At 48.3% G+C, this 26,759-nt stretch overlaps 12 protein-coding genes across 12 annotated transcripts; 7 read left to right on the forward strand and 5 right to left on the reverse strand.

The window, feature by feature from the left end:
• Positions 1 to 61: 61 nt before the first annotated feature.
• On the forward strand, positions 62 to 874 carry AFUA_4G04470 (oxidoreductase-like domain-containing protein; the record flags this gene model as incomplete). The annotated part of the gene is made up of 1 exon (XM_741540.1): positions 62 to 874. The coding sequence occupies one exon, from the start codon at positions 62 to 64 to the stop codon at positions 872 to 874; it is 813 nt and encodes a 270-aa protein (XP_746633.1).
• A 452-nt stretch (positions 875 to 1,326) lies between these two features.
• Positions 1,327 to 2,093, forward strand: AFUA_4G04480 (DUF3245 domain-containing protein; the record flags this gene model as incomplete). Its single annotated transcript, XM_741541.1, has 2 exons — positions 1,327 to 1,508; positions 1,577 to 2,093. The coding sequence occupies 2 exons, from the start codon at positions 1,327 to 1,329 to the stop codon at positions 2,091 to 2,093; spliced, it is 699 nt and encodes a 232-aa protein (XP_746634.1).
• Positions 2,094 to 2,962: 869 nt separating this feature from the next.
• AFUA_4G04502 (heat shock factor family protein) lies at positions 2,963 to 5,828 on the reverse strand (the record flags this gene model as incomplete). Its single annotated transcript, XM_001481500.2, has 6 exons — positions 4,728 to 5,828; positions 4,511 to 4,609; positions 4,378 to 4,445; positions 3,970 to 4,313; positions 3,841 to 3,910; positions 2,963 to 3,780 (listed from the first exon to the last, which is right to left on the reverse strand). The coding sequence occupies exons 1-6, from the start codon at positions 5,078 to 5,080 to the stop codon at positions 2,963 to 2,965; spliced, it is 1,752 nt and encodes a 583-aa protein (XP_001481550.1). The 5' UTR covers positions 5,081 to 5,828.
• Positions 5,829 to 7,108: 1,280 nt separating this feature from the next.
• Positions 7,109 to 8,817, reverse strand: AFUA_4G04510 (F-box domain protein; the record flags this gene model as incomplete). Its single annotated transcript, XM_741544.1, has 4 exons — positions 7,109 to 7,988; positions 8,052 to 8,422; positions 8,479 to 8,644; positions 8,732 to 8,817. 4 exons carry the CDS (start codon positions 8,815 to 8,817, stop codon positions 7,109 to 7,111), a joined length of 1,503 nt encoding a protein of 500 aa, XP_746637.1.
• A 752-nt stretch (positions 8,818 to 9,569) lies between these two features.
• Positions 9,570 to 11,372, reverse strand: AFUA_4G04520 (succinate--CoA ligase (GDP-forming) subunit beta; the record flags this gene model as incomplete). The annotated part of the gene is made up of 8 exons (XM_741545.1): positions 9,570 to 9,704; positions 9,774 to 10,066; positions 10,118 to 10,164; positions 10,226 to 10,771; positions 10,844 to 10,943; positions 11,005 to 11,077; positions 11,140 to 11,223; positions 11,316 to 11,372. The coding sequence occupies 8 exons, from the start codon at positions 11,370 to 11,372 to the stop codon at positions 9,570 to 9,572; spliced, it is 1,335 nt and encodes a 444-aa protein (XP_746638.1).
• A 308-nt stretch (positions 11,373 to 11,680) lies between these two features.
• On the reverse strand, positions 11,681 to 13,635 carry AFUA_4G04530 (SDR family oxidoreductase). The gene is made up of 6 exons (XM_741546.2): positions 13,082 to 13,635; positions 12,779 to 13,003; positions 12,707 to 12,714; positions 12,483 to 12,634; positions 12,324 to 12,418; positions 11,681 to 12,266 (listed from the first exon to the last, which is right to left on the reverse strand). Exons 1-6 carry the CDS (start codon positions 13,123 to 13,125, stop codon positions 11,897 to 11,899), a joined length of 894 nt encoding a protein of 297 aa, XP_746639.1. The 5' UTR covers positions 13,126 to 13,635; the 3' UTR covers positions 11,681 to 11,896.
• Positions 13,636 to 13,726: 91 nt separating this feature from the next.
• AFUA_4G04540 (tellurite-resistance/dicarboxylate transporter family protein) lies at positions 13,727 to 16,470 on the forward strand. Its single transcript, XM_077804551.1, has 5 exons — positions 13,727 to 14,332; positions 14,394 to 14,746; positions 14,799 to 15,114; positions 15,168 to 15,578; positions 15,634 to 16,470. The coding sequence occupies exons 2-5, from the start codon at positions 14,473 to 14,475 to the stop codon at positions 15,980 to 15,982; spliced, it is 1,350 nt and encodes a 449-aa protein (XP_077660698.1). The 5' UTR covers positions 13,727 to 14,332; positions 14,394 to 14,472; the 3' UTR covers positions 15,983 to 16,470.
• A 41-nt stretch (positions 16,471 to 16,511) lies between these two features.
• AFUA_4G04550 (xanthine phosphoribosyltransferase) lies at positions 16,512 to 18,624 on the forward strand. Its single transcript, XM_741548.2, has 5 exons — positions 16,512 to 16,731; positions 16,927 to 17,033; positions 17,094 to 17,406; positions 17,475 to 17,587; positions 17,655 to 18,624. The coding sequence occupies exons 1-5, from the start codon at positions 16,699 to 16,701 to the stop codon at positions 17,701 to 17,703; spliced, it is 615 nt and encodes a 204-aa protein (XP_746641.2). The 5' UTR covers positions 16,512 to 16,698; the 3' UTR covers positions 17,704 to 18,624.
• A 491-nt stretch (positions 18,625 to 19,115) lies between these two features.
• On the forward strand, positions 19,116 to 21,785 carry AFUA_4G04560 (uncharacterized protein; the record flags this gene model as incomplete). Its single annotated transcript, XM_077804552.1, has 5 exons — positions 19,116 to 19,961; positions 20,018 to 20,152; positions 20,208 to 20,324; positions 20,372 to 20,506; positions 20,557 to 21,785. The coding sequence occupies exons 1-5, from the start codon at positions 19,610 to 19,612 to the stop codon at positions 21,783 to 21,785; spliced, it is 1,968 nt and encodes a 655-aa protein (XP_077660699.1). The 5' UTR covers positions 19,116 to 19,609.
• Positions 21,786 to 22,166: 381 nt separating this feature from the next.
• On the reverse strand, positions 22,167 to 23,462 carry AFUA_4G04570 (uncharacterized protein; the record flags this gene model as incomplete). Its single annotated transcript, XM_741550.1, has 2 exons — positions 22,167 to 23,033; positions 23,304 to 23,462. 2 exons carry the CDS (start codon positions 23,460 to 23,462, stop codon positions 22,167 to 22,169), a joined length of 1,026 nt encoding a protein of 341 aa, XP_746643.1.
• Positions 23,463 to 23,691: 229 nt separating this feature from the next.
• AFUA_4G04580 (uncharacterized protein) lies at positions 23,692 to 23,976 on the forward strand (the record flags this gene model as incomplete). Its single annotated transcript, XM_741551.1, has 2 exons — positions 23,692 to 23,785; positions 23,891 to 23,976. The coding sequence occupies 2 exons, from the start codon at positions 23,692 to 23,694 to the stop codon at positions 23,974 to 23,976; spliced, it is 180 nt and encodes a 59-aa protein (XP_746644.1).
• A 157-nt stretch (positions 23,977 to 24,133) lies between these two features.
• AFUA_4G04590 (ABC1 kinase family protein) lies at positions 24,134 to 26,348 on the forward strand (the record flags this gene model as incomplete). The annotated part of the gene is made up of 3 exons (XM_741552.1): positions 24,134 to 24,676; positions 24,745 to 26,087; positions 26,171 to 26,348. 3 exons carry the CDS (start codon positions 24,134 to 24,136, stop codon positions 26,346 to 26,348), a joined length of 2,064 nt encoding a protein of 687 aa, XP_746645.1.
• Positions 26,349 to 26,759: the final 411 nt, after the last annotated feature.

The following is a 26,759-nucleotide window of genomic DNA, read 5'->3' on the forward strand; positions in this document are numbered from 1 at the left end:
ATAAGTTTGTCGTTTTCTGTGGCCTTCGGAAGTTCTTCACATTCAATTCTAGGACTCAAGAATGGAGTGCTTCTCCATGCATATCACGCAGTCGATCCTTCGATGTAGAATCCGTCCATTAATCTTTGGGCACTCCCGGGCTACGACCAAGCCTTCTCTACCTCTCGGCCCAATCTCATCACTGACAAGGCAATATGCCTTCACTGCGCCTTCCCATCGCAGGACCCTCCACGATGATTCCCTGGCAAGCTTAGAAGATTCAACACGCTCGCAAGCGCATCCGTTATCGGGCTACTACTACGATATCCTTTCATCCAAATCACCCTACAGATCTCATGCGCCGACTTCGCACCCTGCCGCCGAGAAACCAACCCCGGCAACAACCGTCAAGCCCCAATCGCCAGAAGAAAAGATGTCCATCGTCTTCGGATCACGACTTGCTGGACCAGGCCGTGCTTCACGTTACAACCCCGGAACTCTGCCACCCGAGTCTCAATGGAAGACGATCAACGGGGTGGCCATTCCGCCCCGGCCCGAGGAACCGGACAATTGCTGCATGAGTGGTTGTGTCCATTGCGTGTGGGATGATTACCGCGATGAAATGGAGGAATGGGCCAGTCGCGTGGAAAAGGCCAAGGCGAAGGGCACTACGCAGAAGGCCACGGCGGATATGCGACAGACGCCGCGGGCAGAGGTTGACAGTGCGAGTCGTAGCATGGATGACGACGGCGGAGGTAGCGAGACTAACTGGCCAGTATCTTACGAGGCAGATGATCTCTTTGCCAATATACCAGTTGGTATTCGCGAATTCATGAAGACGGAGAAGAAGCTAAAGGAAAAGCATCAACATGAGAAAAATAAAGCGTCAAGTTGAGCTTCTGCGAGGTTGGATTATGCCTTGTGGGAAATGATTGTTGTAACGAAGGGTATATAGTCTACGTTCCTTCCGTGTTGTACATAGTATTTTGATCCTGATATAGACTAGAGTATCTAGAGATGTATATAGATTCATCTTGTGGATTGATGCACTGAGATTCGAGAACAAAACCTGCTGCCGCCGGTACCACAGGGTTCACAGCAATTTTTTCACTGACCATCTGCCAGCAGTCCCTTCGTCACTATGAACAGCGAATGACAATATATCATCGACTAGGAGGCCCATACACATAATTCTATCTTAAGCCATATCAGATCCTCCTTACCAAAGCAGGCGGTGAACTTTCTGCCAGATTAATCCGCCCTGCTATCGCAAAAAGTTCCAATCCATCAGTGGTAATCTCTACAATCAACTCAACCAATCGTTACTTATAACATACATTGAACAACATGTCAATATCAAAAACCGAAACGGACATCATACTCAACAAAGCCAATGTTGCCTTAGCGCGTAGTCAACGTCTAGTAGCCTCCTGGCTCCCTCCGCCGACAGACGAAGAAAAGGCCCGTGTCAAGACAGAAGAAGAGCTGCAGCAAGAGGAAGATGAGATCTTCACTGCTGTTCCGGAGACGTATGTTTTTCCTTTTCCACGTCTGATGTCAATTTTTATTTCCACGCATACTGACAGTCCCGAAACAGACTAGGAGTCGGCGCGCCCCTCCCCGAGAAAGCCGCTGACGGGAGCTGGAACCGGACCGAATTAGATTCAAACGATAAGCTCCGGAAACAACTCCTTGGGAAAAACTACAAGAAGGTCATGGCTGCTTCGGCTGCGGTAAAATCAGGCAAGCCGGTGGGCCAAAATGGAGTACCCGCTGGGAATGCGACGGCTTCCTCGGCGGGTGGGACGGGAGATGCGGATGATGACGATGACGATGAAGAAGGACGAACAGCGGTGGTAGGAAAGAAAGGCGACCTTCGGAAGAGAGCGGTGGATTCGGCACGGAAAAGAAAAGCTACGGCTGATATCGCAGAGGACGATGGCATTGGTCCTAGTGGCGCTGGCGAGATCAAGGGTGGTGACAGCGAAGACACCACAGCGAAGCACGAGGGCCCGTTGTCGCGACCAGCGCCAGGGCCGAGAGGCCGGAAGAAAGCCACAAGTTTTTTGGATGAGATACTCGCCGATCGGTCGAAAAAGAGGAAGAAGCGATGAAGTTGGTTGTCAGGAACCTCCCCCAATCCTTCACTTGTACAACATGATACCCTGTTATCCGTTGGAATATTGAGTTTGATAGACAGCAATTCACAATTCACATGAATACAGCAAATCCTCCTTGTGAACCTTCTCGATGTCCTGATTGGCCTAATTCTTATAGTTCGCCATACTCTCGAATTTGTCTCACCAGGTCCTGACCAACATCCGAGAGATGGGCGAAGCTGTAGACAATACTGTGTCACCAGAGTTCATGCACACGTGACATGCTTGCATTAGATTGCAGACTCCTATTGTAGATCTAGCTTGTCCTCAAAAAATAAACATGGTCTGCCCCACCCAGCCCCAGGGTATATATAGTATGATATGTGGAAACGGAACCCGCCTATTCCAGGTTCCACTAAGCGCAAACAACAATATTGTGGCAAGAAGGCAGTCATCATCGGTCTGTCTGGTCAGGTAAGATAACAACCGAAGCGGACATATAACGGCTTCGAGCAGGTATGCTGCAAAAGGTGGAGTGCGCCCTCCAATTAGGCGTAAAAGACAGGATAAAACAAAACGTGGCCTCCAACTGTCCTTGAAAACTCGCGGTTTTCCTGGAGAGATTGTACAAGTTATAAGGGATGAAAGAAGAAGAAAGATCAAAGAACGGGTGAGATTCCGATGTGATCAGGACATGTGGCAGTGATAGATTGCTCAAATATGCAGATGGTGCTTCTTCAAGAAGTTTGCGTGTATTGCTGTTGTTGCAAAACGGAGAACAGACGCTGATGTTCTCATGCGCAACACATGACTTGCGCCTTACATTGGCGGTTGGGTTAGACATTGCAATTTCGCACGTAAAGCAGTCCCACGCCTTTTTTGTTTTATTCTAACCGCTTCCGTTTCCGATCTTCGAGGTTGTTATGCTGATCCTCTTCAGGACGTTCCGCTGTATCAGCGGGGTTGAGGAGCGAGTGAACATTGCTGGCCATGCTGGATCGTCTGGTGGCAGGAAGCGAAGATTCATGCCTAGCATACTTCGATCCACCATATGTCCATGTGTTGTCCACAGTTAGAGTGGATGACGGCTGGTCCGAATTCAAGGGCGGCGTAGCATGTCGCGAACTGCTTTGAAACCGCCTCGACACTCCCATCTCATACTGAGCCAGCACATCTCGAACCTGCTGCTCACTAGAAGTCGGTGTACGATGGGGTGAGGGTGGCCAAGGTGTGGCTGGAGCGCCTGGTGCATTAGCAGGGGGAAACTGGGAAACATTCGGCGGTGGCCAGCCATGCTGACGGATGTCTGCCGAAGTGTGTCGACGAGCAAGATTGGGTCCCGGTGGAGAAGACACCGAAGACAAAGGATGAGGCACCGGCTGTTGAGGTGGGACTACAGAGGGCACCTGCGGCCGATTATAGTTCGGGGACGAATTTCCCCCACCAATTGAGCCATACCGGCGAGGAGAGACAGCAAGATGCGGGGGCACGGGTGGCCGGATTATGTTTTGTCTAGACGGATCCATCATCGATGGTCGACGGCTATCGTCTTGGGGCACCTGGCGCGGGGAAAGAGGCGGCCCGGGATCAACCGACACATTGGCAAAAAATGGTGGCCTGACAGATAAATATGGGTCTGGAGGATTTTCGAGGGTTCGTACGACGTCGAGATGTTTCTCTATCTCTTTCTGCATGCTGGATACTGTGGTGAGTTAGCGAATGTGTGGTCATGGTAATGTTGCTTTTTGGTAATGGTGCTTACCATCCCGGTACAGAGGACTGTCCCGATCAGGAATCGTTCCTTGTAGGAATTGAGAAATCGAATACGCCCACTGAAATCCCGTCAGCGTTCCAGTGTCAGACATAGCAGAAACTCAAAGAGTCAACGAACATGATGGCATCTGGCCAAACTCTCCGCCATGGCTTGACATCTTAAGTTGAGAGCTGTATGTGCCTCTTCAGCGCGACTCAAACGGGTATGCATGTCATATAGCGAATGTTCCAAATTAAGCAATCGCGCTTCAGTCGCATCTGGGACGGGCTCGGCTGGCGTGCCAGGTTGAGAAACAGCGGTCTTGTGGCCGGGAAATGAGTCGCGATGGATCAAGGCATGTCGTGATGCTCGGCGCTTTATTTCGCGCAACCCTACAAGGTCGCCCCGTTTAAAATTCCCGTTCCCGTGTTTGAACTCCCATAATGCAGAGTCTGGAGAGCCCGTGTGAAAGACATCGCTCACTATATGATGTAAAGGGTCAGCAAAAGTACGAACCCATTCACACCCTCGTCGAAAGTCATATACCTTTATGAAAACCATACATATTGAGCTGTCGAACGAAAGACGAGATATTAGTGTGCTTGAAATATTGACTAAAGAGGTAGATATCAGCAATCAGGCTACAATATGCGAAGCGCTTTCAAAGGGAGGAACTGACGCGAGAACTTTTGAGAACTCGGATGTTGGCGACATGACAAAGCTGTCGTTGGTGCTCGACCACGATATTAGATGTTGAATACTAGGATCCTCCAGCATACTGTTTAAGTTGCATCAGCAAGGGTTCACATGATGTGTGTCAAAGGTGCAGATGGTAATTATTAGACAAGAAGGGTTTGAGACATCCGTGAGAGCGAACGGAATCCGAGCGAACATACTTGTACAGTTTATGAATGAAAGCGGTCTGAACGACTTTTGGCTGCTGGGCTGCGGCTGCAGCCCCGATTGCTTGATTTGCCATTGAAGTATTGTTCATATTTCCTGTTTCGACCGAACCATTGGAATTCGCGGTGTTTGCGCCCGCCCGATCGCTGTCTGGACTGCTGTGGGCGGGCGGCGCAGGACCTGTCGTCGTAGAGGCCGGCGGAGTGACCTCCATGGAGTCACCTGTCGATTGAACAGAGGATGGAATAGAGGAGGGAAGGACGGGGAGCTTTCGTGTCTTGCCTGCCGCATCTGCAGGACCGGCAGTAAAAGTATTTTGAGATGGAGGATCGGCGAGGCTGCTCATCTCGCGCGAAAGGAACGAGGACGGCCAAGCCGCAGAGGGGAGGAAGCAAGCCTGCGGAGCGGATTTTGGAAGAAACCACCTGGACTGATAATGCGAAGGGTCACCGAAGAGATGGAGCGATCACGTAGTGCCTTTTTTCCTCTCTTTCAGATGTTGGCGGCTCGTGGATAACTGGAGAACGTGGGAAAGTGGGTACAAAGAATCACAGAGCCTGGGCCAAGAAGGCGCTGATCAATACCATAGAGTCTCCGCTTCTAGAGTCATTGTGAAGCGAGGATCTCCTGTAGACAAATTGTGGCTTCGATGTCTCTTTCCTTTTCCTTTTTTCTTTTCCGTCTCGCGCGTCGGTTTACCAAACAGCGACTGTTCAAGAATTTTTGTCGCCCACCAGACTCAACGGGGGGTGAAGAGTCTTAGACCAGTCCAAAGTTCCTCTTTGCCCCTTTGTTCTCCACTCGTTCCAATCTACTCCGTAGTCTCGGAAGAAGGTGTAGCATGAAATCGACGAGGGTCGAGAGGGAGAGCCGTGGAAGGACAGGAAAGTATCGCGGACGAGGCGCGTTAAAAGATCGGATCTGCAGATAACCAGAAGCTGCTAGTGCCTAGTAGTTGAAGCTGACTATCATGGGTCCGGTTTCTGACATCCGGTCTAGGAGCTCGGGAAATGACCAACGGAGGCACGGGAACGGCCGATTTGTTGGCTCCTTGTCGTTCAAATGCACGATTTCCTTTTTTTTTTTTTTTTTTTTTTTTTTTTTTTTTTTTTTTTTTTTTTTTTTTACCTCTTCCCCTTTCGTTTCTGCTCTAGAGTGCCTATGTGAGTTTATTGAAATATTATTTCTGTATATGCCTTGTGGAGAGAAGAAATAAAAATGGGGGGATCAGTTCCTCATAGCATGGGGACAGGGAAATGCGACAAAAACCAAAGATGAAAATCCGCAATTGAGGAGATTCTGAAACGAGAGTTCGGATAAAGGATTATCTCGAATATATTATCCAATATAACATAAGGCAGTAAAATAGACTATACTCCGTAGATGGTGACAGTTACCAACAGAATCGTTAGTTACGATAGGGAGTTTAAGGTGCAGATGGATGTTTGGGGAACCCAGTATCGATAGCTGGCTTACCTATCACAGTCCTACTCAACCCAGTAGTCTGTTACTAAAGTAAACAGGTAAGGAGTAGTCTGGGCTCTGGAATCTGCACGGAACCGCGGATATGGAACAACGATTGGTTGGATGCAAGGAAGAGTGGCGTAGGTAAAGAAGCTATATTGCGACTAGTGATGAGGGGGAGGCGAATAGGGGGAGCAATACGGAGTATGATGTATTGCGATCTATGAAGAGGGAAGAGAGCTGTAGTCCATAACTAGGAGAGACAAACCTATTTATGCAAATGGTACTGTGCTTTGATGAATTGTTCACTACCTTACTGATTAAGAAGTAAAGACTAGCGATATGAATCATGGATGACCACGGAGGAAGTCAGTAATAGACAAGCTTGTCCTCTAGCTCGGTGGACTCAAAGCCAATTTTACTTTTGATACCAGGAGATAGATGCAGAATAGATATTCAGGCCGCGAATTAGTGGTATTAAATATTCAGATAGATCTGTAGTACTTGGTCTAAACATGTGCCGTAAATGACCACTAGATTTCAATAGTCTGAATGCAGAGATTCCAATATCCGTCCATCACCATCTTAACCCTGGTTAACTGCCTACGTGGGTTTATTATCATCTATCTACCCATTGCCGTTGTTTGATACTCCATCCCTTTGGTAATCATGATGTACTAGAATATCATGGGCCGGCATTATAATAGAGAGCATTGATGTTTCTCTATATCGTATTCGTCCATCTCCACCTTCTTTCTTTTCCTTTTGTCAATGTATATCTTGTCGATTCAGTCCTGGAACAACTTGGTATCGGAGCTCTCAGAACAAACAAAGGTCAAGACTTCTAATTAACAAAGGGTTTCTCTTGGTCCTAAAAATAGATGCATCATCCTCAATTTTAACGAAGTCATCATCTCCGATTCTCCGGGAGTTGGAAAGGAATAGCACGCAATGGCTGTGCGGCTTCATCGAAACACCACGCGCTCACACCACCCCTATTCAGCAACAAAACACAATCATGATCTCCTTTGAGCACGTATTCGTCGGCATCATGTTGACCAGGGTCTACCGCCCATGGAGAAGGCATGGACTTGGCCGGCCGGTAAGGAACTTGCGCGCCTGGTTGTGAAATCCAGATGGTGGGCATGGCTCCCTCGACCCTGATATAGTACAAAAGATTGCGGTCGACAGGTGCAAGGTGTAAGTGGGAGGAGAATGTGTGTTCCGGGGGCAAGAGATGCAAGAAAACCTCTTCAGTCTCGATATAGTAGGTAATGGCGATAATATAATGTGGGTGGTGATCTTTACTGCCCTTGGGACGGGCTATTAGGATTCCCACTCTGTCGTTGAATTGGTCTGAGAGCCAGGCATTTGGCCGAACTACCCAGTCGTTATCTTCTAGCCTTGGCAAGGCTATACTTTTGGACGCGGTTTGAGGAGCTCCCACCGAATCATCAGGGTAATGTTTGACGACCTGCAACTGTGTGGCATTGCATGGGACCCCTTCGAGATCCCATGGACCATCAACGCCGTCGTTTCGCTGTAGATGGATGGAGATCAAGCAATCCAGCGTAGGATGTAAGTCTATAAACACTAAGTGATCTGCCACAACTACTGTGCGGGAAACACGCGAGTTGAAGTCCCATTGCATGACAACGGTGTTTCCAGCCGCGGGGTCCTTGAAACCAAAGGCAACCTTGGTGCCGCGAACAGCGAAGAGGTGGAATAGGCGGGATGGCAGTCGAAAGTATGCTGATTCCTCCGTTTGGAGATTCCAGACGTGGCAGTATCTAAAACCATTTCAATAAGTAAGGAGATACTACATGAGTTTGATCTGCGCAATTGCCGCCTACCCACGTAGAGTGACCGCTGCAACAATCATATCCGAAAGACGAATGTGGCCGATGCGTTCTCTGTTTTCAGTGCAGAACATCTGCATTGCATGCGAACACATATCCTGCACGACGACTGTGGTCATTTCGCCAGTCCATGCATACCGTCCATTCGAATAGTCTAGACATGCTGGGCTAATGTGGCTGGGCTCGCGCCGACGGAGGGCTGAAGACGGCTCTCCTCGCTCCAGTCTGATTCTCTGCTTGGCATACTGGTTGTAGATGTGACGAGATGCCTGATGAAAAAGATCGAGGGTGCGGCCTGAATACCGACGGTATACAGCGCTGCAGACTGGGTTAGATGACAGGAGCTTGTGCCAAGTTCTAGAGACCTGATAATATGAGTATCACCATTCCTGGTCACCAGACGTTGACAAGTATTGCCTACTCTCTGCAAAACATGGATTTCCGCTAGGTCTAGATACTGGGCGACTTGCACAGCAATCTCGGGTGGAAGCAACCCTAGGATATCACACTTGAAGGTTCGTTTATTGAGAAGATCCCTCAAGTCACGCCATTCGTCAGAAGCTAGCTGATGGACAAGCTGACGGAACCTACAAATGGTGACTAGTGTCAGTCAATGAGTCTTCAGAATATAGATTATTGAATTGTGATAAGGCTTTCATTGAGGAAACCCGTACAGTCTGCGTCGCGCGGGCTTTGCCCTGAGATTTTGGAGTCGAGTGATGATCTCTTGTTCGTCCGAATTCGGGTCTACAAATTCCATAGTGACGCGGATATCGCTTTCCAGCGGCTGCGAATCATCGTTGTCGTCTTTGGTAAGGGGGCAGAAGCATCTACAATGACGGTATCTGCCGCACTGTGGAAGGGTTGAGCCTCTCAGGGAGCGAGGGTGCTGATAAGGAAAAGGAATCAGCTGAGCTAGTTGATCCACCGTCATTTTTATCTAAGGTACCCGGCGAGTGTTTACAACAATTCTGCTGAAAGACCTTGATAGCAGCCAAGATGATGCATTCGTTTTTATGACCAAGAGAAACACTCATTATTAAAAGGTCCTGAGGTTTGTTTGATCGGAGAGCTGAGGCGTTTAGAGAAATAGATATTGGATCGATAGGATACTGAAACAACAAGAAAAGCATTGACAAAAGGAAAGGAAGAGGAAAGGAGACGGGCAAAAAAGGATATGGACGATATAACAGAACCATCAATGCTCTCTATGATTATGTCACCCTGCCTTCCCCGTACTGTGCGGATTCCACTATTATACTAGCATAATTTACTGACATATTCTGACCGACTCGCGCCCCTCGCAATTCAGCACCCATATCGCTGATCAACCATTAATAGGAGTATCACGAGGGCTGCGAATCTGAGGTCCCGGTAGTCCATTTGGTATTTCCAACCATGTCATCACCCATGTAGTCAAAGGAAGGTAGAAAAGGGAAATCATGAAAGATAAGACAAAAAGATAGAACATCAGGCGATGACACATGCTGGACCATCCCAAAGCGACAGAATTTAGATACCGAGGGTGAACTCGACACCGACGTCAATCTCACGGGCCATCTTGACGACCTTGGAGAACTGGACGGACTTCTCGGCGGCGCTCTGGAGGTCCTCGATGGAGAAGATCTTAAGACCGGACTCGTTGATCTATAAATTCTAGATTAGCATTCATGGCAATTTTCGTACTTTGTGAATGCAAACAGGCTGGCCACGTACCAGCTTCTGAGCCTGCTCCATGTTGGTACCCTGCAACCGAGCAACGATGGGGATGCGCAGACCCATATCCTCCACGACATTGATCAAACCCCGGGCGATAGCATCGCAGCGGACGATACCGCCGAAAATGTTAACGAAGATGGCAGTGACTTTTGGGTCGCTGGTGATGAGCTCAAAAGCAGACTTGATAGCGGCGGGGGTAGCACCACCACCAACGTCGAGGAAGTTGGCGGGGTTTCCGCCGTTGAGCTTGATGATATCCATGGTGGCCATGGCGAGACCAGCACCGTTGACTAAGAAGCGGTCAGCATGAGGGCAGTAACGTAAGTGTTGTCAGGTCGTACCCAGGCATCCAATGTCACCATCCAGCTTGATGAAGTTCAAGCCGTACCTGTCGTCCAAGTTAGAACAGCAATTACGTGGGTTATAAACTGGGTGCCATCGGGACGTACTCAGCAGCCTTGACCTCATCGGCGTCTTCCTGAGTAGTGTCTCTCCACGAGAAGACTTCCTTCTGTCTGAACTCAGCGTTGTCATCAAAGTTCAGCTTGGCGTCCATAGCCAGAACCTGGTGGTCGGAGGTCTCAGACAGAGGGTTAATCTCAATCTGAGTAGCGTCCTTCTCCATGAAGACCTTGTACAGGTTCTGGATGGTTGTCTTGGCATCCTCGATGCACTGCTCAGAGAAGCCAAGATCGGTAGCAATCTTGCGGGCAATGTCATCAGTCACGCCAACCTTGATGTCAATAGGAGTCGTCATGATAGCCTCAGGGTGTTCCTTGGCAACTGCCTCAATATCCATACCGCCTTGCGACGAGGCAACAATGACGGGGGTCTGAGTTGCGCGGTCCATGAGGACGGCAAGATAGAATTCACGACGAGCGAACTTGCGCTCGCAAATGTAGACAGCGTTGCAAAGGCGACCAGCAGCACCAGTCTGCTTGGTGATGAGCTTGTGTCCGATCATCTGGCTAGCGAACATCTTGGCCTCGGTTGGGCTGGAGAGAAATAATGTCAACAAGGAGAAATGCCGCAGAGAAAACAGTGATGATTTTAGGGCAATCACTCACGAGTAGATAACGCGCACACCTCCCTTAAGACCATTGTCGAAGGAACCCTTACCACGGCCACCAGCAAGAACTTGAGCCTTGATCACCATGTCATCGTTCCCTAAAGTGTTAGCCTTAGTAAGCCGCGGTCCAGCCTCGTCCGTAAGGCCTCATATACATACCGATTGACTTAGCGACAGCCTCTGCTTCCTCTGCCGAGTGGGCGACCTCACCCTTGGGAACTCCGACGCCATACTGGCATCCGGTCAGTCATCGTAGATCTGTGATATATCGAGTGAACGTTTTCAGCAACATACGGATTTGAGCAGTCTGGCAGAGAGGTATTCGTGAATGGACAGGTTTCTCTGTTGCTGGGCCAGTCTGAATTGGACGGAGGATTCCTACCAAAATCGCCATGTCAGCAAGCTCAGTTTGATGCTAATATATATGGTACCATATGATATTATCGCAATAGCACAAGGAAATAACTCACCGTCGCAGCTCTGATAGCTGCAGCGACAGGACGGCTGCTTCGCGCGAGCTTAAACATGATGAAAATAATTTGTCAATGAGGGGGGAATTTCAAGAAAACAGGTTAGAGCACAAGAGAGGAAGAACGGAGCCTCCAAGGTGATTGTTGACAAGAAGGGCGGATTATCCACTGTTGAGATCTCGGGAAAAGGAACAGCTTTCACTGCTTTTTCACGGCTGCGTTTGTCGGAACAATATTGCGCTTCGTCTGCATTGCACTCGTCGCCTGATGGAGCCAACCAGCGTTCGTGTATAGATGACTAATCGGATGCATATTGCGGGCGACGCGAATATCACGGAACCCTGTTATAACTTCTTCCCCGACCACAGTTCCTTACCGAGACCCGTAGTTTGCTGGCCTTGTCGTCACTAGAACCAAAAGAAAGCAAGAAATGATAACTGACTTTGCCGGTCGTCTCCAATCGCCGCCGCATTTAAACTTCTATACTTTTATGGTTCTGTCAGATGTGCAGGTATTGTTTTCGTGGTGGAACACCTGTTGGGTACTTCTAGACTATCGAGCCGAGCAACGATCCTTTGCTTCTATTTCCCTACGGCATTTTTCAACTTGTAGAGCTTGAACATCCGCGTCATGGCTCCATGAAAAAGACCCGTCCAAGCCCAACCGCCACATAGGAGCCAAATCAGCCAGCTCTTGTTACCTTCCCAGATCCAACTCTTTCGTCCTTGCGCCCAAGGCCATAACCAACGCCATGGCGCTGACCCGTACAGGACCTGCGTTACAACGCTTCGCGCATATGCAGCATGTGGCATCGCGCCATCCTGACTATGCGTCACACGGCGTGCGTATTCATCTTTAATGGGAGTGAACAGGGAGTTCGGCTGGAGAGTTCGCTTAGTACGTGCAATACGGGATTGCACACCCCCAGTGATGACAGTTGTGACATTTACTCTGGAGGGGGTTCAGTATCAGTGAAAAAGGGCAATATGGAGAAACACATTTGCATACCCAAAGGGAGCAAGTTCCACCCGCAGCGTGTCGCTGAATGAATGTAGCGCTGCTTTTGAGGCGTTGTAGACCGACCCGAACACATAAGGTATGATCTTTACAAAGAGGGAGACTGTCAAAACCAGAAAAATGGGATATCAGTGAAGTGGATTTACTAACCCCAGCCACACTACCGATCATGACAATGGTGCCCTTTGCCTTTATGAGCAATGGCAAGAAGGCCTGGCAAATAGAGATGACCGCGAAGAAGTTGGTTTCAAAAGTTTTCCGGGCTTCCGCAAGGTCTATCTCAGTAGCTGGAACAGTGTAGTCTGTCATACGTGAGTAGAGACTCCCTATTCATACACAGAACTGGGCAAACTAGGTCCAAATTGATGACGTACTTCGGCCCCTAGCCATATATGTATCAGCATCCAGGTCAATTGTTCCAGCAAAATCAGGAGGGAGAAGAATACGCATTGTTAACAAGAAAATCAAGTCCCTTGCTCCCAAGTCTTCTTTCGACTTCAGAGCAGCAGAATTTGACACTTTCTTCGTCATCCACTACCAAGTCTAGCGTCTCAATACCCAGGGCTGCTAGATCATCGATGTTCTTTGCGTCTCGCGCTGTTGCAAATACGCGCAAACCATTTCGATGAAACTCGCGGGCGAGTGCATTGCCTATTCCACCGGGAGAGCACCTAGTTCAGATCACAAAAGCGATTAGCGGCGCGCATCGAAACGATCAAAATTCTCGATGCAACAAAATGTTCGGTTACCCAGTGATCAACACAGACTTGCGGTCATCTCGCTCAGTTGTCATTTCTATCACACAATACAGATGTACTAAGGCAAGTAGATAAACACAGAATACTCAGCACTATCGAATCGTCTGAAGAAATCAAGAAGGCTAAGGTAGATTAGAAAACCAGTGGATTTGTAGAGGTATGTGGATTATGGAGAACCTTCCTCCATATCTACTTACGATCGAATCAACTGAAACCTCGGCAGAAGCATAAGCCCGCCACATCTAATCTAGACCAATTAGCTACCTGGGAATTTACGTAGTCCTCCACGGGTATGCATCATACCTCTATTGTCGATTGCTTTCGATGATAATAATAATATAAATCTCTTACACTTACCAATACCACCGATCATCCTATATTAGAATGACTAGGGCGAGCATTAACTATATAACGCGGCCACGAATAGGCATGATACCTAGGCGATCTGAGTGGAATTCAGAAAGCTTTCCTATAAGTTAAGTTTGCTCCGTTTTCACGAATTGTATACTATAGGTTTTCCTACAATAATGGGCCTCTTACATCAGTCTTTTATTTGTCTAAAGACCAACACTCAGTAATGGCCATCGATAATTTTTTGATGTATGAATACGTGCTGATATGTGTTCTGCTCTGGGAAGGCTTCTATCTAGCCTTTAGGTATGAAGTACTTGTATTATACCCTAGTGTACTTTGGCTGTAGCGCGGATTTCAAAGTTTGCTGGGATGATAGAGAAAATATTTGATGTGCAGCTCTCATCTGACCCTATTGAGTACCCGCCATTATCTGCAGTAATTTGGAAACAGGTGCTATAGGAATTGTTTCCCTTCAGGTATGACGCACAAAGCGCAGCTCATCAAAACAAGGCAATCTATATGACATATCGGATAAACGCCAACACTTTCCGCTATTCAGGTATCCACTGTTTTGTTCTTGGCTGCACTGATCTAAATCAGTACGTTGGACATCGCCCGAGATGAAATTCAATGACAACGGTCCACTCATACCAAAGATAATTGCCACCGTGCAGGTATAGGTTCTCTTGGGTTAACGGAATGACATATGATTTGATTCGATCAGTCTCTTCCCCACCATAAAATGCTTGTGGGTTCATACACCAGTTCACCTCTATTCGCTTCGATCGGGATACTGAAGCATAGACCATTTCTTTGCCCAATGGCCGATCAGCTAAATCCTTGCTTTCATCACTGCACACATCTTTCTTTTCAGTTTCGTCTTGCCTTGTGAGAACATTTTGTTTGTCTCCGTCTATTCAGGCAAGCATACTAAGAACTCAAGCACTAGTAAACAAACTTCTATGCTCCAGCGAAGTGCAGATACCTGAGCTTCAAATCATGGTCCTAAAGTTGAGGGCGCAAATGCAATGACAGAGGAAGAGCGTGTGCTACATAGCAATGAGTTGTCAATACTCTCCCCAACGACCGGAAGGGCGATCCAACAGGCTCGATCTTCTGCGTTAGAAGCACTACACAATCATTCGTTTTACAAACACGACAATGAGAATGTACCGCTCTCTCGCAGAGACACTGACGCTTCAGCTGCGCCCCTGAGCTGGAAGAAACGAATCAGGCACTTTACTTGGGCCTTTTTTACTCTTTCAATGAGCACTGGTGGTATCGCAAATGCCTTATATAACGGTAAGCTTGCCGTGTTTGCGGTTCCCGCCCTGGATGCTGACTTGAGAATTAGTTCCTTATAAATTTCGCGGGCTTGAAATGATTGGCACCATAGTCTTCCTGTTTAACATTGTACTATACATTACAATATGGTGTATTCTGCTGCTGCGATTCTACCTATATCCATATACCTTCAAATTATCACTCACGCATCCAACAGAGTCATTGTTTGTGCCTGCGTCTATCGTCTCATTCGGAACAATGTTGATCAATATTTCTCAGTACGGTCCAGAGGCTACAGGACCTTGGCTAAGTCATGCCGTCGGTGTGTTATTTTGGATCGATGCGGCTCTTGCAGTGATCCTCTCTGCCGGTATCTACCTGCTACTGTATGTGACATTCTTCTTGCTCACTATATGATGGAATGCTCACCTTGCCTTAGGTGGTCGACTCAGACGTTCACGATAGCCCAAATGACACCTATATGGATCTTCCCGGCGTACCCTATGTTGATAATAGGGCCCCATGCAGGAATCCTAAGTGCAAAACTTGAACCTTCTCGGGCCTTACCCATCATCATTGGGGGAACAACTATACAGGGAATAGGGCTGCTAGTAACCCTTACCGTTTACTCGGCCTATGTCTACAGACTTTTTAGTCAGAAATTGCCTAGGGAAAATTTGCGTCCCGGAATGTTTGTCTCTGTTGGTCCCAGTGCCTTCACTGTCTCAGGACTTGTGACCATGGCTGCCCATGCAAAGCGATGCTTTCCGGATGACTTTATGGGCAACGGCGCCCTGGCTGCGAATATCCTCGAAGTGGTTGTCAATTTCGCTTGTCTGTGGCTCTGGGGGTGAGTCTCCATGAACACTTCATGTTTCACAGTAGATCAACTGACATCTACATAGCCTGGCGATATTTTTCTTTTTTATTGCCACTTTTGCCCACTGGTCAACCATCGGCCCTGGCAGAATGAATTTTTCAATGGCATGGTTCTCATTTGTCTTCCCCAACACTGCCCTGATCACCGCCACGTTCGCCATTGGGAACGCTTTCTCATGCAAGCCGATTCTGATCATAGGCTGCGCCATGATTTTTCCTCTCATACTAATGTATATCTTTGTCTTTTACATGATGATTCGAGCCATCGTGTTACGGCAAATTATGTGGCCACAGAAGGGCGAGGACAAGGATGAGGGTGGATTTGAGATTAATCGAACCAAGCCCGAGACCCCTGGTGAACAGACTCCTGTATAATGAAAGGAATGTGGCCGTGGGCTCGTGGATCTCGAGGCTGCAGCTCATCCACTCACCGAGGGAGCTTTTGTCCTTCCACAGGTCTACGACTCGACGTCAACAACTTAAAATGAACTATGACACTAAAAGTCTATCATACCACAATGAGGTAATGGGGACACGTTTAGATAAGCCTGTGCTCATTCTTCAGTGATTCGCAGCTAAGCACCTGTATCTTTTACGTAGATATAGATAAGCCATGGCTTGTCTGAACAATCATAAGCCTCAGGGCCTTGAACTTCGCTGGGAATCATGGTAAGCTCCCTATTTTCCCTGAGCTAGTTTGAGGCGGGCAGTCGTTCCCCTCCCCCTCCCCCACCAATTAGCAAAATCTTTAATTGGCCAAAGAATGCTTCCACCAAGCCTTTTACGGCAAGTTTGCCTCAATCCCATGTGGCATGGTGTCAGAATTCTTGGTTCCATCCCTCAGTTTCGGCATCGATCAGATGCGGCAACACCACCAGTGACACAGGCCTTTTTTTTTTTTTTTTTTTTTTTTTATGTCTTGGCTTCTCCTCCTCTACTTTTTACTGGATACCTAAGGGACATTCTGATTTTATCTCGCACAAAAATCCCCTCGAAGCTGTTGCCCGCTCATTGATCTTCTTCTATCGAGAATTTACCCTTCCACGATTCCTTCTTTGAACTTGTTGGTTAGAAGATTTCTCGTCGCCAACATGCCGCAAAAATTCTATGTGACATACAACCAGGTATGCTTGTTCGATCACCCACTCATTGGATGGCTGCGACGGATTGCACCAGAAAATCAATATTCAGAGAAGTCGCACGTGTGCAACCTGCATCTGCATCTGCCTCATTTTCTCGCCATCACCTTGCAGCCTAGCTACGGCAAATGTACTTCTGCATTTTTCCAATGACTGTTCGCTGACGGGTTGAATTGACAGGTGCACAAGTTGTGCCAGACCTCTGCCAAGACGATCCTGGACATCTTCCGGCCCAATCTTATGATTGCCATTGGTGGTGGTGGTTACGTTCCTGCTCGTATCCTTCGGTATGCCGAACAGTTCCAGTGTTAGCTCAAAGATTCATGCTGATCAAGTCCTCCTACTAGCTCTTTCCTCAAGCGTCCCGGCGAGCCCAACATTCCCATTCAGGCTATCGGCCTGTCTCTCTATGAGGACTTGGGACGTGGTGACCCCGAAGAGGTTCCCGGAACCAAGGTGACCCGGACTCAATGGCTCGACCTCAGCTCTCTCGAGATGGCCAATCTTATTGGCAAGAACATCCTCATTGTGGACGAGGTCGATGACACCCGGACAACCCTGGAATATGCGGTCCGTGAGCTGCAGAAGGACGTGGAGATGGCTCAGAAGCAGCTCGGCCGTGAGGCTGAGAAGACCAACTTCTTCGTCTTTGTACTTCACGTATGTTCTTGATCTGCAATTTTCCAAGAAAGGCGATTCAGCGGATAGGTTGGCTGACTTTCCGTTAGAACAAGAACAAGTTGAAGAAGGGCGAGTTGCCTGCCGACATGATGGAATCTGGCCGTTATCTTGCCGCAGTCACAACGGAAGATGTGTGGATCTGCTATCCTTGGGAAGCCACGTATGTACTGGACCTTTGTCGCCTTCCTTATTTTCTCAGATACTAACGGAGACTCCAACAACAACAGGGATATCGAAGAGCACGACAGACTGGCCATGGAAACCCCCCTTGTCTAGGTCTCCAGGTCGAGCAACTACGTCGTATGATTGCTTTATACATTTTGCTTTGTATAAATCGCCCGCTTTTTAGCCCCCTTGCATATCGGTTTTCATTTGCTTGCACATATAAAGTTTTCTGTTTTATCTTCATTGGGATTGATGAAGTTCATGTTGGACATGTCACGTTTACGAATGGTGTTTTGAGAGGCTCTCCGGTAGAGGATGCAATGCATACATGGCCCGTGATGGGAGGTCTGGCTTACATTGACCGTGAACGAATCAAAGGCAAGGAAAAAGTTATTCTCACTCTACGTCCAGGAAATCTGGAGCTCTCATAGGCATCGGTAGGCATTAATGCTCAACGGTTGTCCATGAATTGGTCAATGTTATACTTAATGCGCGGTATGGATCCACCTGGGACAGTACAATTCTGCCAAATATCATAGATCACCGAGACCGGATGGCAAATTCTTACACTCTTACCACTTCTGTCTTTCCAAGGATCCAACGAAATCCCGGCGTTGGGCTGCTGACCTTGGCGCGAGAGCGTACTTGAGTCATTATTTGAATCTAAATAGAAGCGACCAGGCAGAGCTTGACCTGATGAAAGCATATATCCAACAGATTGCTGATACCAAAAGCAGACGCCGAGCAACTACAACAAGGACTGCGTCTTAGTCAACATCGACGTTCTTGCTGCGCAGGTCGGCCTTCGCCTGCTCAATCTCCTTCTGCAACTCCTTGTGTGCCTCGGGACAATCGTTGAACGTCAGGATGGCCAGACCGAGCCGACCACCCAGGTAGCAGGCGAAACATATTAGGCCGTAGAAGGGAAGCTGATGAGCAAACCGCGCAAGGGTCAGCGGGCAACTTGGACAACTGTAAACAGCGAGCGGAGCAACGCAGAGGGACGTACAACTGGGATAATCTCATTTTGGACGGTTTCGTTTAGGGGTACGAGCCCCAGGTATAGGACGAGGTAGAGCTAGATTGAGGCTGGTGTCAGTAGAATCCGGTATTTCTCAGCGGGAATCTGCCACGTACAGAAGACACAAGCAGGAGAATCGAGAGGGTTTGCTGGGCGCGCGTCATGGTGAAGGAATGTGGTGTTGACGTGGGATAAAAGAGATAGGAAGATATTGAATGAGAGTATATTAAGCGTTCGGACCAGACGCAATTGAGTCAAAATAATGACAGCAGTAAGAATGAGGGAGTAAGGGTCGAACTGCCACCATGGAGTTGTCTAATTTCATCTCCCTAACTTATTCCTCCTGTCTGTACGGAGTACTCTGTACCTAGTCTTCAGTACCTTACATTTACTGGCTGGATACGCGCCGGGCCATTATGCCCTCCGAAACGCTAACAGTACTGTACTTGAGGTTGTTATATTTCGAGGACAATTACAACTAGTCAGAGTTTAAAGGCTAAAGTATTCTGCACTCAGTCGAGGAAGTTTTAAAGAACAGCCTGCATTATTCCAGGTTGTTATGGCATGAAAGGATGAGAAGAGCGCCCTTTTGCATGGTAATTGATTGTAATGGTAATTAATAGATTACAGTTTGAACAACCCGGATGGAACACTTAGCTACATTTGGTTCATCTTGACCTGATTCACGTCAAAATTTCATCACTATCATTGTGGACTTTACTTCAGACCGAAGGGTAACAAGGCCATCCATCGGTCCCTTAGAGTCGATTCTCAGATTTGGTCATCTAGGCCATCCGGGCCGAAGGGGGCGAGAATAAATAGGCCCAAAACCGGCGTTAAAGTGGCAACCCCTCTCAGCATTGTGGGAAGAGGCAGCCTTTTTTTTTAAGTGCGGACACGCTTGCTTGAGGAGGCGAGGCTTGCTTGCCTTGCTGTACTGTCTGCGTATACTTCATATTCACAAAAGAGGCTATTTACGCAATCGCTCTCAAAGATATGATCAGCGACAACGAGCCGGATATGGTTCACACGACTGGACCTGATACTGAAGACCAATTGGCGAAGGAGACATCCAGCAAGGCACAGAATGACATAGACTGTCCTTCGTTGGGACAGATATTGTCACAATTGAGTCCCCCACCGTCAACTCTACCGGTGCAGACACTTTCTTTGGTCCCAGTTGACGAGCAAGAGGTTCTTTTGCGACGCTTAGAAGATGTGCTTGCAGAGGCTACAGGTGGTGCTGAGAGCTTTGAGGAAGTGCAGACCATTCTAAATGAGCTCTGGAAGTGCCAGTCGAGCTACCTGGCGCAAGCAGCTGATGCGCTGGCAAACGGGAGTAGAAACGGTGGGTGGTCTGGGGTTGTTTTATCATCGGAAGATAACTGACTGACCTCCAATTAGCATCCTTGAGAGTTCCATATGGGCGAGTCGGCATCTTGAATTTCTTCCTTCAGATCATCGCCTCGAGAGAGTTTCATGACCATGATGTACTCCTTCATGCTCTACGGCTGGTCGGGAATTCGTGTGCTGACACTGGTAAGCCGCATCATCGATAGATGACCGAATTTACTGTAATTTTGACCTCCTCTAGATGAAAACAGAGCCCTTGTTGTCAAGGGTAACTATACAGCTGCCATTCTCAACCGTCTTAGCCCAGAACTTGTGCATGTCGTGATTCCTGTTATCTACAACATCTCCATCGATTATGGTTGGTATATCTTCCAGTATCGGGTAATGGTTCTAATGATTATACAGAGCCAGCCCAAAGTCAGCTGGCTGCGAACAAACTAGTATATATTCTTTTGAGACTAATCAAGGATGGCGCGCTCGAGGATAATGAGGCGCTTCTTGACTTCTCTTACGAACTCATAGAGATGCTCGCAGAGCAAGGTAAGGTTTACCTGTCATAGCCACGTTTCATGCTAACAAACGCGATGCAGAACAAGGAATCCGAGAATCGCCAGGGGGGACAATTCTACTTCTCTTGGACCTTTTGTCTGAGGAGGGCGTTGCTCTCTCTCAATTTGTTGGCCTTGCTAATTGTCTTATGTCTTATTTAGACAAGGAACGATTCCAGGATATTTGTATCAGCCAATGTATGGTTGACCGAGTGTTATCCGTGCTCAAACAGTCATTATATATCAAAGCAGACCCTTCATCAAATGGTGATACCAAAGCATTGGCGCAGCTACAGCTGAAGATCAACCAAACACTTTCAGAAGTCTCTGCATCACCCAAATTCTCCGAGGTATATCCCCTCGGGTCTCCCCTTGTTCAGACCTTGAAAGATTGGCTGGCTTCCACGGAAGACCAACTTCAAATCTGTTCGTGTGTGATGCTGGGCAACTTGGCTCGATCGGACGCAGTGTGCGAAATTATGGTGCGGAAGATGAACATACACACTATGTTGATATCGATTCTGAGATCTGATGCTAGAGGCGCGGTTCTCCATTCTGCACTTGGAATTCTGAAGAATTTGGCGATAGCTGGAGAGAACCGACAATCTTTGGGCGATGCTAGGATTATTCCTGCAGTCTCACGCCTATGGGGATATGAGACGGTTCCTCAAGTCCAATTTGCTGCAACAAGCATTGTTCGGCAAGTCATCATCTCATCGACCGCGAACATTTCGTGTCTGCTGGGACTTGCTCCTATTGATGAGGACTCCTCGGCCTCTGGACAGACATATCTTTCATCTTTACTCTCTCTGTGTGAGAAAACGGACTCCACACCAATCAAAACGGAGGTTGGACGGATCGTAGCTTCAATTTGCCGCACGATTGTTCCAAAGTCTCGCGAAGCGGACAGTGAGGCTAGCACTCTCCTTGAGCGTCTGTTCACTATGCACCAGAGTGTCGCGCTTCCACTTGGAGCTATGATTGCTCAATCGCAATGGCCAGTGGTCAGGAGCGAGGGCTGGTTCGCCTTGGCTTTGATGGCTTCCAGCAAACATGGCACTGGCGCCGTTATCGACTGCCTGCAGAAGCTGGACCTATACCCGTTATTGGAGGAGACAATGAGCACACCTGTTTCTGACTCGGCGGATGATGCGGACAAATTGAAGGCAGCCAAGGATCGCGATAATATCGTAGTTCTTATTCAAGAACTGCTGAAAAACGATGTAAGTCAAAAGCAGTTCTCTTCTCCAATATCTGCGGGCGTTTACTAATGTCGAACTCTATGCAGACTAATGCACTCTCAGCTTCCCAGAGGGCCACGTTGGAGACGCTAATGCGTAACCATGTCGCACGGCAGCTGCAAGGGACGAGATTGAACTGAGATTCCCTCACTCACCTCCCCGTCATCGATTTGGAAGCACTTTCTAGGCATATATGGCTATGAAGACTGGCAATTCGTGTTTACATGCCGAATCTTAGACCATGCTAGCTAAACCTGACGGTTCACTTCATTTGTCTACTTTGGGAAGGATCGAGTCTATAAATTAGGGTATAAACTATCTTATATCGAGTCTGTATAGATGATGATATAACAATCAATGATGCGTGGCCGATACGTTGGTTCAGTACACGGGTTGCTTAGTTAAAAGAGCTCAGTAAACGTTCGGACAGATTATTTCTTTCGCGTACGCCTCATACCGTTGAAGAATATCAGTAGAGTCTAAATCTTCGGCGCCTGCGTCCGCCGAGTAATGTGCCGCCAACCCTTTGCCATCAATGATGACGGTGCGTTTGGTAGGTTTGTTGGCATCCTCGATGAACCTGATTGGCACGTAGGAACTACCATGCAAGATGCTGGACTGCACCACATTCGCATCAGCATCCCAGAAGCACAGAAGATTCGGGCTGATATCTGCAGGATTGCTCCACTTGGGGAATTTGTATCGATGGAGTTCGCCCAACTCAAGGTGGTGCAGGAACGAGTAATGCTGTTGGGCTTTGACAGTCCAATCACTGAAGCCCGGGCCAACAGTGGTGTACATCGATGTGCTGATCGGAGTCCGATCGACATGTTCATCATCTGAAAGGAGCCAGCGATGCTTGCTGCCGGGAGGAGCAAACCCTTTTAGGACTCGGAAATCTTCTGGTCCAGCCCACGGTGGAAGATGTGAAGTACTCCAATCTAAAACTCTTGCTGGTGGTAGTTGCGCAGCTCCCGAAGCCTGATGAAGTTCTGGGAGGTAGGGCAAAGCAACTCCAGGATGACTGTGAAGAGCCTCAAGAGCTGCGTGGTTGATGACATTTGCGGAGACCATCAACGAGTCGGGATTGTCGAGCATTGTTCTGACAATGGTTGGAATGGTGTGGTCTTCCAGAAAGACAACATCGCCGTCCAGCCAGACAAACAGCGTACGACTATTCATCTTCCCGTAAGCATCAGCCGGTGATGTCCAAACGCTGTAGGCGGACGTCTTTTGGACAATCGAGGCCAGCCATTCAAGACTCGCTGTATCATTCGTCTGCGGAATAAAAACCACTTTGTCAAGGAACCCATGATTGTTGACAAGATTCTTCTGAGTCTAATCAGTTCAACCAGTTCGTCAGAACAGGATAAGATCCAACAATACCTGCAGATAACAGTCCAAAACAGACGTCTGCTCATGATGCTTGTAGGGCACCAGTGCAACGATGTCAAACCCCGTCGGTTTCCGAAAATGGCCAACATTGTGGGAATACGCAAGAAAGGGGCCAGAGGAGCTTCTGTGGGATAGCAGTGAAAGCAGCCCTACTTCGATGAGTGAAGGACAACAGCTGCATATGCTGATGAACACAATGAGCATGCTGGTATAGGTGATGATACCCCACTTCAGTATAGTAGACCATGTCAGGTCTGTGGAGACATCCTCGTTTTGTGATTCTACATCACCGAGCTTTTCGAGGCGACTCATACTGAACTGGCATGACCGTGCCTCAAGTGTATTTAACAGGATCAAGTACTGGAAGTCTCATGCCTGAAGACCAAGGTCTCCACTAGGTACTTGCCTAGCTATTTAAGGCATGACGACTGAATGGTCAGTGATAGAGGAGTGTGAGAACGTTGCTGTTTCCGGCCATCGCAGTACAAAGATCGAAAGATTTGGTGATTGAGTGAGCTCAGTTTCCTCTTGACTAATCAATATGTACAGGAATAGCGAGATGACAGCCCGCGCCGGAAGCGGTAATAATGGTGGTAATCTAGAGGTTGGTGGGTGGAAACGCCAGGGTGTGGAATGTGACCAATCGAAGAACTAGCCATCTTAGAGATTCAATTCAATAGACCGACCGTAATATACAACCGATCTACCTCTCAGGGAGATGAGAATACAATAGCCATCAGACTACCTCTGGTTCTATCTCATCAATCACCATGACGAGGGAAGAGGAGGACTTGTTCCTGATCCGGTGCTGCCGATGACGTCGTGACACGTGCATCACCCGCCTCGGGTTCGTCTCTCTCCGGTCCTCCACCAGGCATTATCCCATTGATCTTCTCATGGCGGCCTTCAGGTTTACGCACAAGCCTTGATCTAGTCCTCGATGACTTTTCTGGGTTCCAAAAGGCCTGTCCTTGCATGATAATATGAGGACGGCCACCCTCTTTGGCCGTTTCTTTTGGTGCCGAGGTGGTGGAAGTCCGCAACTGCTAACCCGCTTTGCAACGCCATTTCGATTCCGCTCAAAACATACGCCATGGCCTCCGAGTCCGTGGAGGTCATTTCAAAGGAAGGCTCCCGTTGGAAGAACGGTATTGTTTGCTGCGCTGACGCCCGGCGCCTTCTTAGAGTTGGCGGAGAAAGGAGATGGTCATAATAAGACTGGGGAGATGCAGATGCTAGAAATTTCGCGTCAAGAGATTCGAAAAAGTGTCTCCGAGGATGCGCAAGGCTTGATGAAGCTCTGTGAAGAGCTCTTTGTGTTTTGGTACTGCTACATATACGACCCAATCGCTACTGGCTTTCGGTTCGTCCATCTGGCAATTGTTTTCGTTCCTGTCATCATTACAGCGCCTGCTATATGGTTTGGACGGCGGCTCGACGATGGAAAGGGGGAGCGGGCAGGAGCCGTTTGGTGGTATGGCTTCTTAGTAAGGTCAATGGAGCGTGCTGGCCCAGCGTTCATCAAGGTGAGCGCCCACCGTACATGAGTTAGTTGGCTACTATGCACATACTGACTACCGTTCCTTCCCGATAGCTCGGACAATGGGCCGCATCACGAACCGATATCTTTCCCCCAGAAATGTGCAACATTATGTCTTCGCTGCACTCTCATGCTCCTGCGCATTCGTTGCATCAGACTAAAAAGACGATAAGCAAGGCTTTCAATGGTCTACCATTCGAGGAGATTTTTGAGGAGTTCTACGAGGAACCACTAGGAGTTGGGGCCATTGCTCAAGTATACAGAGCAAAGCTCAAGCCGAGTTTGGCTGTGATGGACGATCAGGCTCTGACACTTGAGGACAGAAGCTTCCGTGGAAAGGTAAGAAAGAATGTCGACGTGTTGGTAAAGAGTTCGCCGCGACGGGTTCCGTCCTCGTACGTGGCCATTAAAGTACTCCATCCAAAGGTTGAGCGCGTGATCCGAAGGGACTTGCGAATCATGTCTTTCTTCGCATCCTTGATTAATGCCATCCCCACAATGCACTGGTTGTCTTTGCCGGATGAGGTACAGCAGTTTGGTGAGATGATGAAACTACAACTGGATCTCAGAATTGAGGCATCCAACCTTGTGATCTTTCGCCAGAAATTCAAATCACGAACCACCGCTTGGTTTCCCTACCCATACTTGGAGTATACCACGCGTGAAGTGCTGGTCGAAGAATTCGCTCAAGGGATCCCCTTGGAGACTTTCTTGGATGTTGGAGGAGGTGTCTACCAGCAAGAGATCGCAAATGAGGGTCTGGACGCGTTCCTTCATATGCTTCTGATCGACAATTTCGTTCACGCTGATTTGCACCCGGGAAATATAATGGTTAGATTCTACCAACCAGCCGAGTTGGACTTATCCCTCGGCAAGCGCAGTCGGGTTTCAGATGCACCAACCGCCGCCGAAGCTGATGTGACTGAGACTGTACTGGCCCGGTTGAGGCCGCACGCCCATAATCGGGAGGCCTGGCACGCTGCTCTTTCCCAGCTGAATGCTGAGGGTTATCGCCCCCAGCTCATTTTCATCGACACTGGCCTAGTGACCCAGCTCAACGAGACCAACCGGAGAAACTTCCTCGATCTGTTTCGAGCGGTGGCCGAGTTTGACGGGTTCAGAGCGGGCCAATTGATGGTTGAGCGGTGCCGTCAGCCGGAAGAAGTCATTGACGCAGATATCTTCGCGCTGAAGATGGAGCACCTGGTCTACAACATTAAGTCACGGACTTTCGCATTGGGAAACGTCAAAATTGGGGATGTACTGAGCGAGGTCTTATCCATGGTTCGAACCCATCACGTTCGGCTCGAGGGCGATTTTGTCAATGTGGTCATCTCTATCCTTCTCCTCGAAGGCATTGGTCGAAGTCTGGATCCAGGCTTGGATCTTTTCAAGAGGTAGGTTGTTTCTTTTGTCCCTCTATTCATATCAGGGGTCTTCCCATCCTAAGTGTTCCACAATTCATGACTAATTCAATTAGTGCTCTTCCGATCTTACGGCAGCTTGGTTCCGGTGCGACTCTTCTTAGCTCCGTCCGCTCGGGCGACACCTCCATGCTTCGTGTCTGGGTCGGTCTCGAAGCGCGCGGCCTCCTCCAGGCTAGCGTTGAGAGTGTGGAGCAGTGTGTGAAATACGACCTGTTGTCTCCAAACATTTGACGAACGACGAAATAGCAGCCCTCACTACTCATCTAGAATTGTGCCTCTACTTAGAAGGCCGGGGTTCAGGGTAATTTCTACATTTTCTAGGTCTTATGGATACTCGACTACATGATGCAAACGCTACAATGATTGATACTTCAGGGTCAATTCTTGAGGTCTTATAGAAGCCAGCAGCCGCTCGACTTGAAGAAACCTCAAGCAGTCTCTGGTCGACAGAAGTGAGAGCCTCTCTCGATCGATTTCCAACCCGAACGACATTCATGCGAACCCTGCTCCTGTCATATAAAGATTCTTTGCTATACTACTCATGATGGCGGTTTGGCTCGTAATATGTACATTAACGAACAAATAAATGACTTTGTTAAATAGATATCCTACCCGTGCATACTTGCCTACGATCAAGGAAAA

This window comes from Aspergillus fumigatus, chromosome 4, assembly GCF_000002655.1.
Source record: "Aspergillus fumigatus Af293 chromosome 4, whole genome shotgun sequence".
NCBI classification, from domain to species: Eukaryota; Fungi; Ascomycota; class Eurotiomycetes; order Eurotiales; family Aspergillaceae; genus Aspergillus; species Aspergillus fumigatus.

What these genes read in the sequence shown, in the direction of transcription:
- AFUA_4G04530 (XM_741546.2), bottom strand. Translation starts at nt 13,125, where the DNA reads ATGACAACTGAGCGAGATGACCGCAAGTCTGTGTTGATCACTGG. An exon ending in TGATCGGTAGTGTGGCTGGG is followed by an intron (nt 12,419 to 12,482) that starts GTTAGTAAATCC and finishes CTCTTTGTAAAG; the next exon opens with ATCATACCTTATGTGTTCGG. An exon ending in GTGGAACTTGCTCCCTTTGG is followed by an intron (nt 12,267 to 12,323) that starts GTATGCAAATGT and finishes AACCCCCTCCAG; the next exon opens with AGTAAATGTCACAACTGTCA.
- AFUA_4G04540 (XM_077804551.1), top strand. Translation starts at nt 14,473, where the DNA reads ATGACAGAGGAAGAGCGTGTGCTACATAGCAATGAGTTGTCAATACTC. An exon ending in CGCAAATGCCTTATATAACG is followed by an intron (nt 14,747 to 14,798) that starts GTAAGCTTGCCG and finishes CTTGAGAATTAG; the next exon opens with TTCCTTATAAATTTCGCGGG. An exon ending in GCTTGTCTGTGGCTCTGGGG is followed by an intron (nt 15,579 to 15,633) that starts GTGAGTCTCCAT and finishes ACATCTACATAG; the next exon opens with CCTGGCGATATTTTTCTTTT.
- AFUA_4G04550 (XM_741548.2), top strand. Translation starts at nt 16,699, where the DNA reads ATGCCGCAAAAATTCTATGTGACATACAACCAG. An exon ending in GTTCCTGCTCGTATCCTTCG is followed by an intron (nt 17,034 to 17,093) that starts GTATGCCGAACA and finishes TCCTCCTACTAG; the next exon opens with CTCTTTCCTCAAGCGTCCCG. An exon ending in TCTTCGTCTTTGTACTTCAC is followed by an intron (nt 17,407 to 17,474) that starts GTATGTTCTTGA and finishes ACTTTCCGTTAG; the next exon opens with AACAAGAACAAGTTGAAGAA.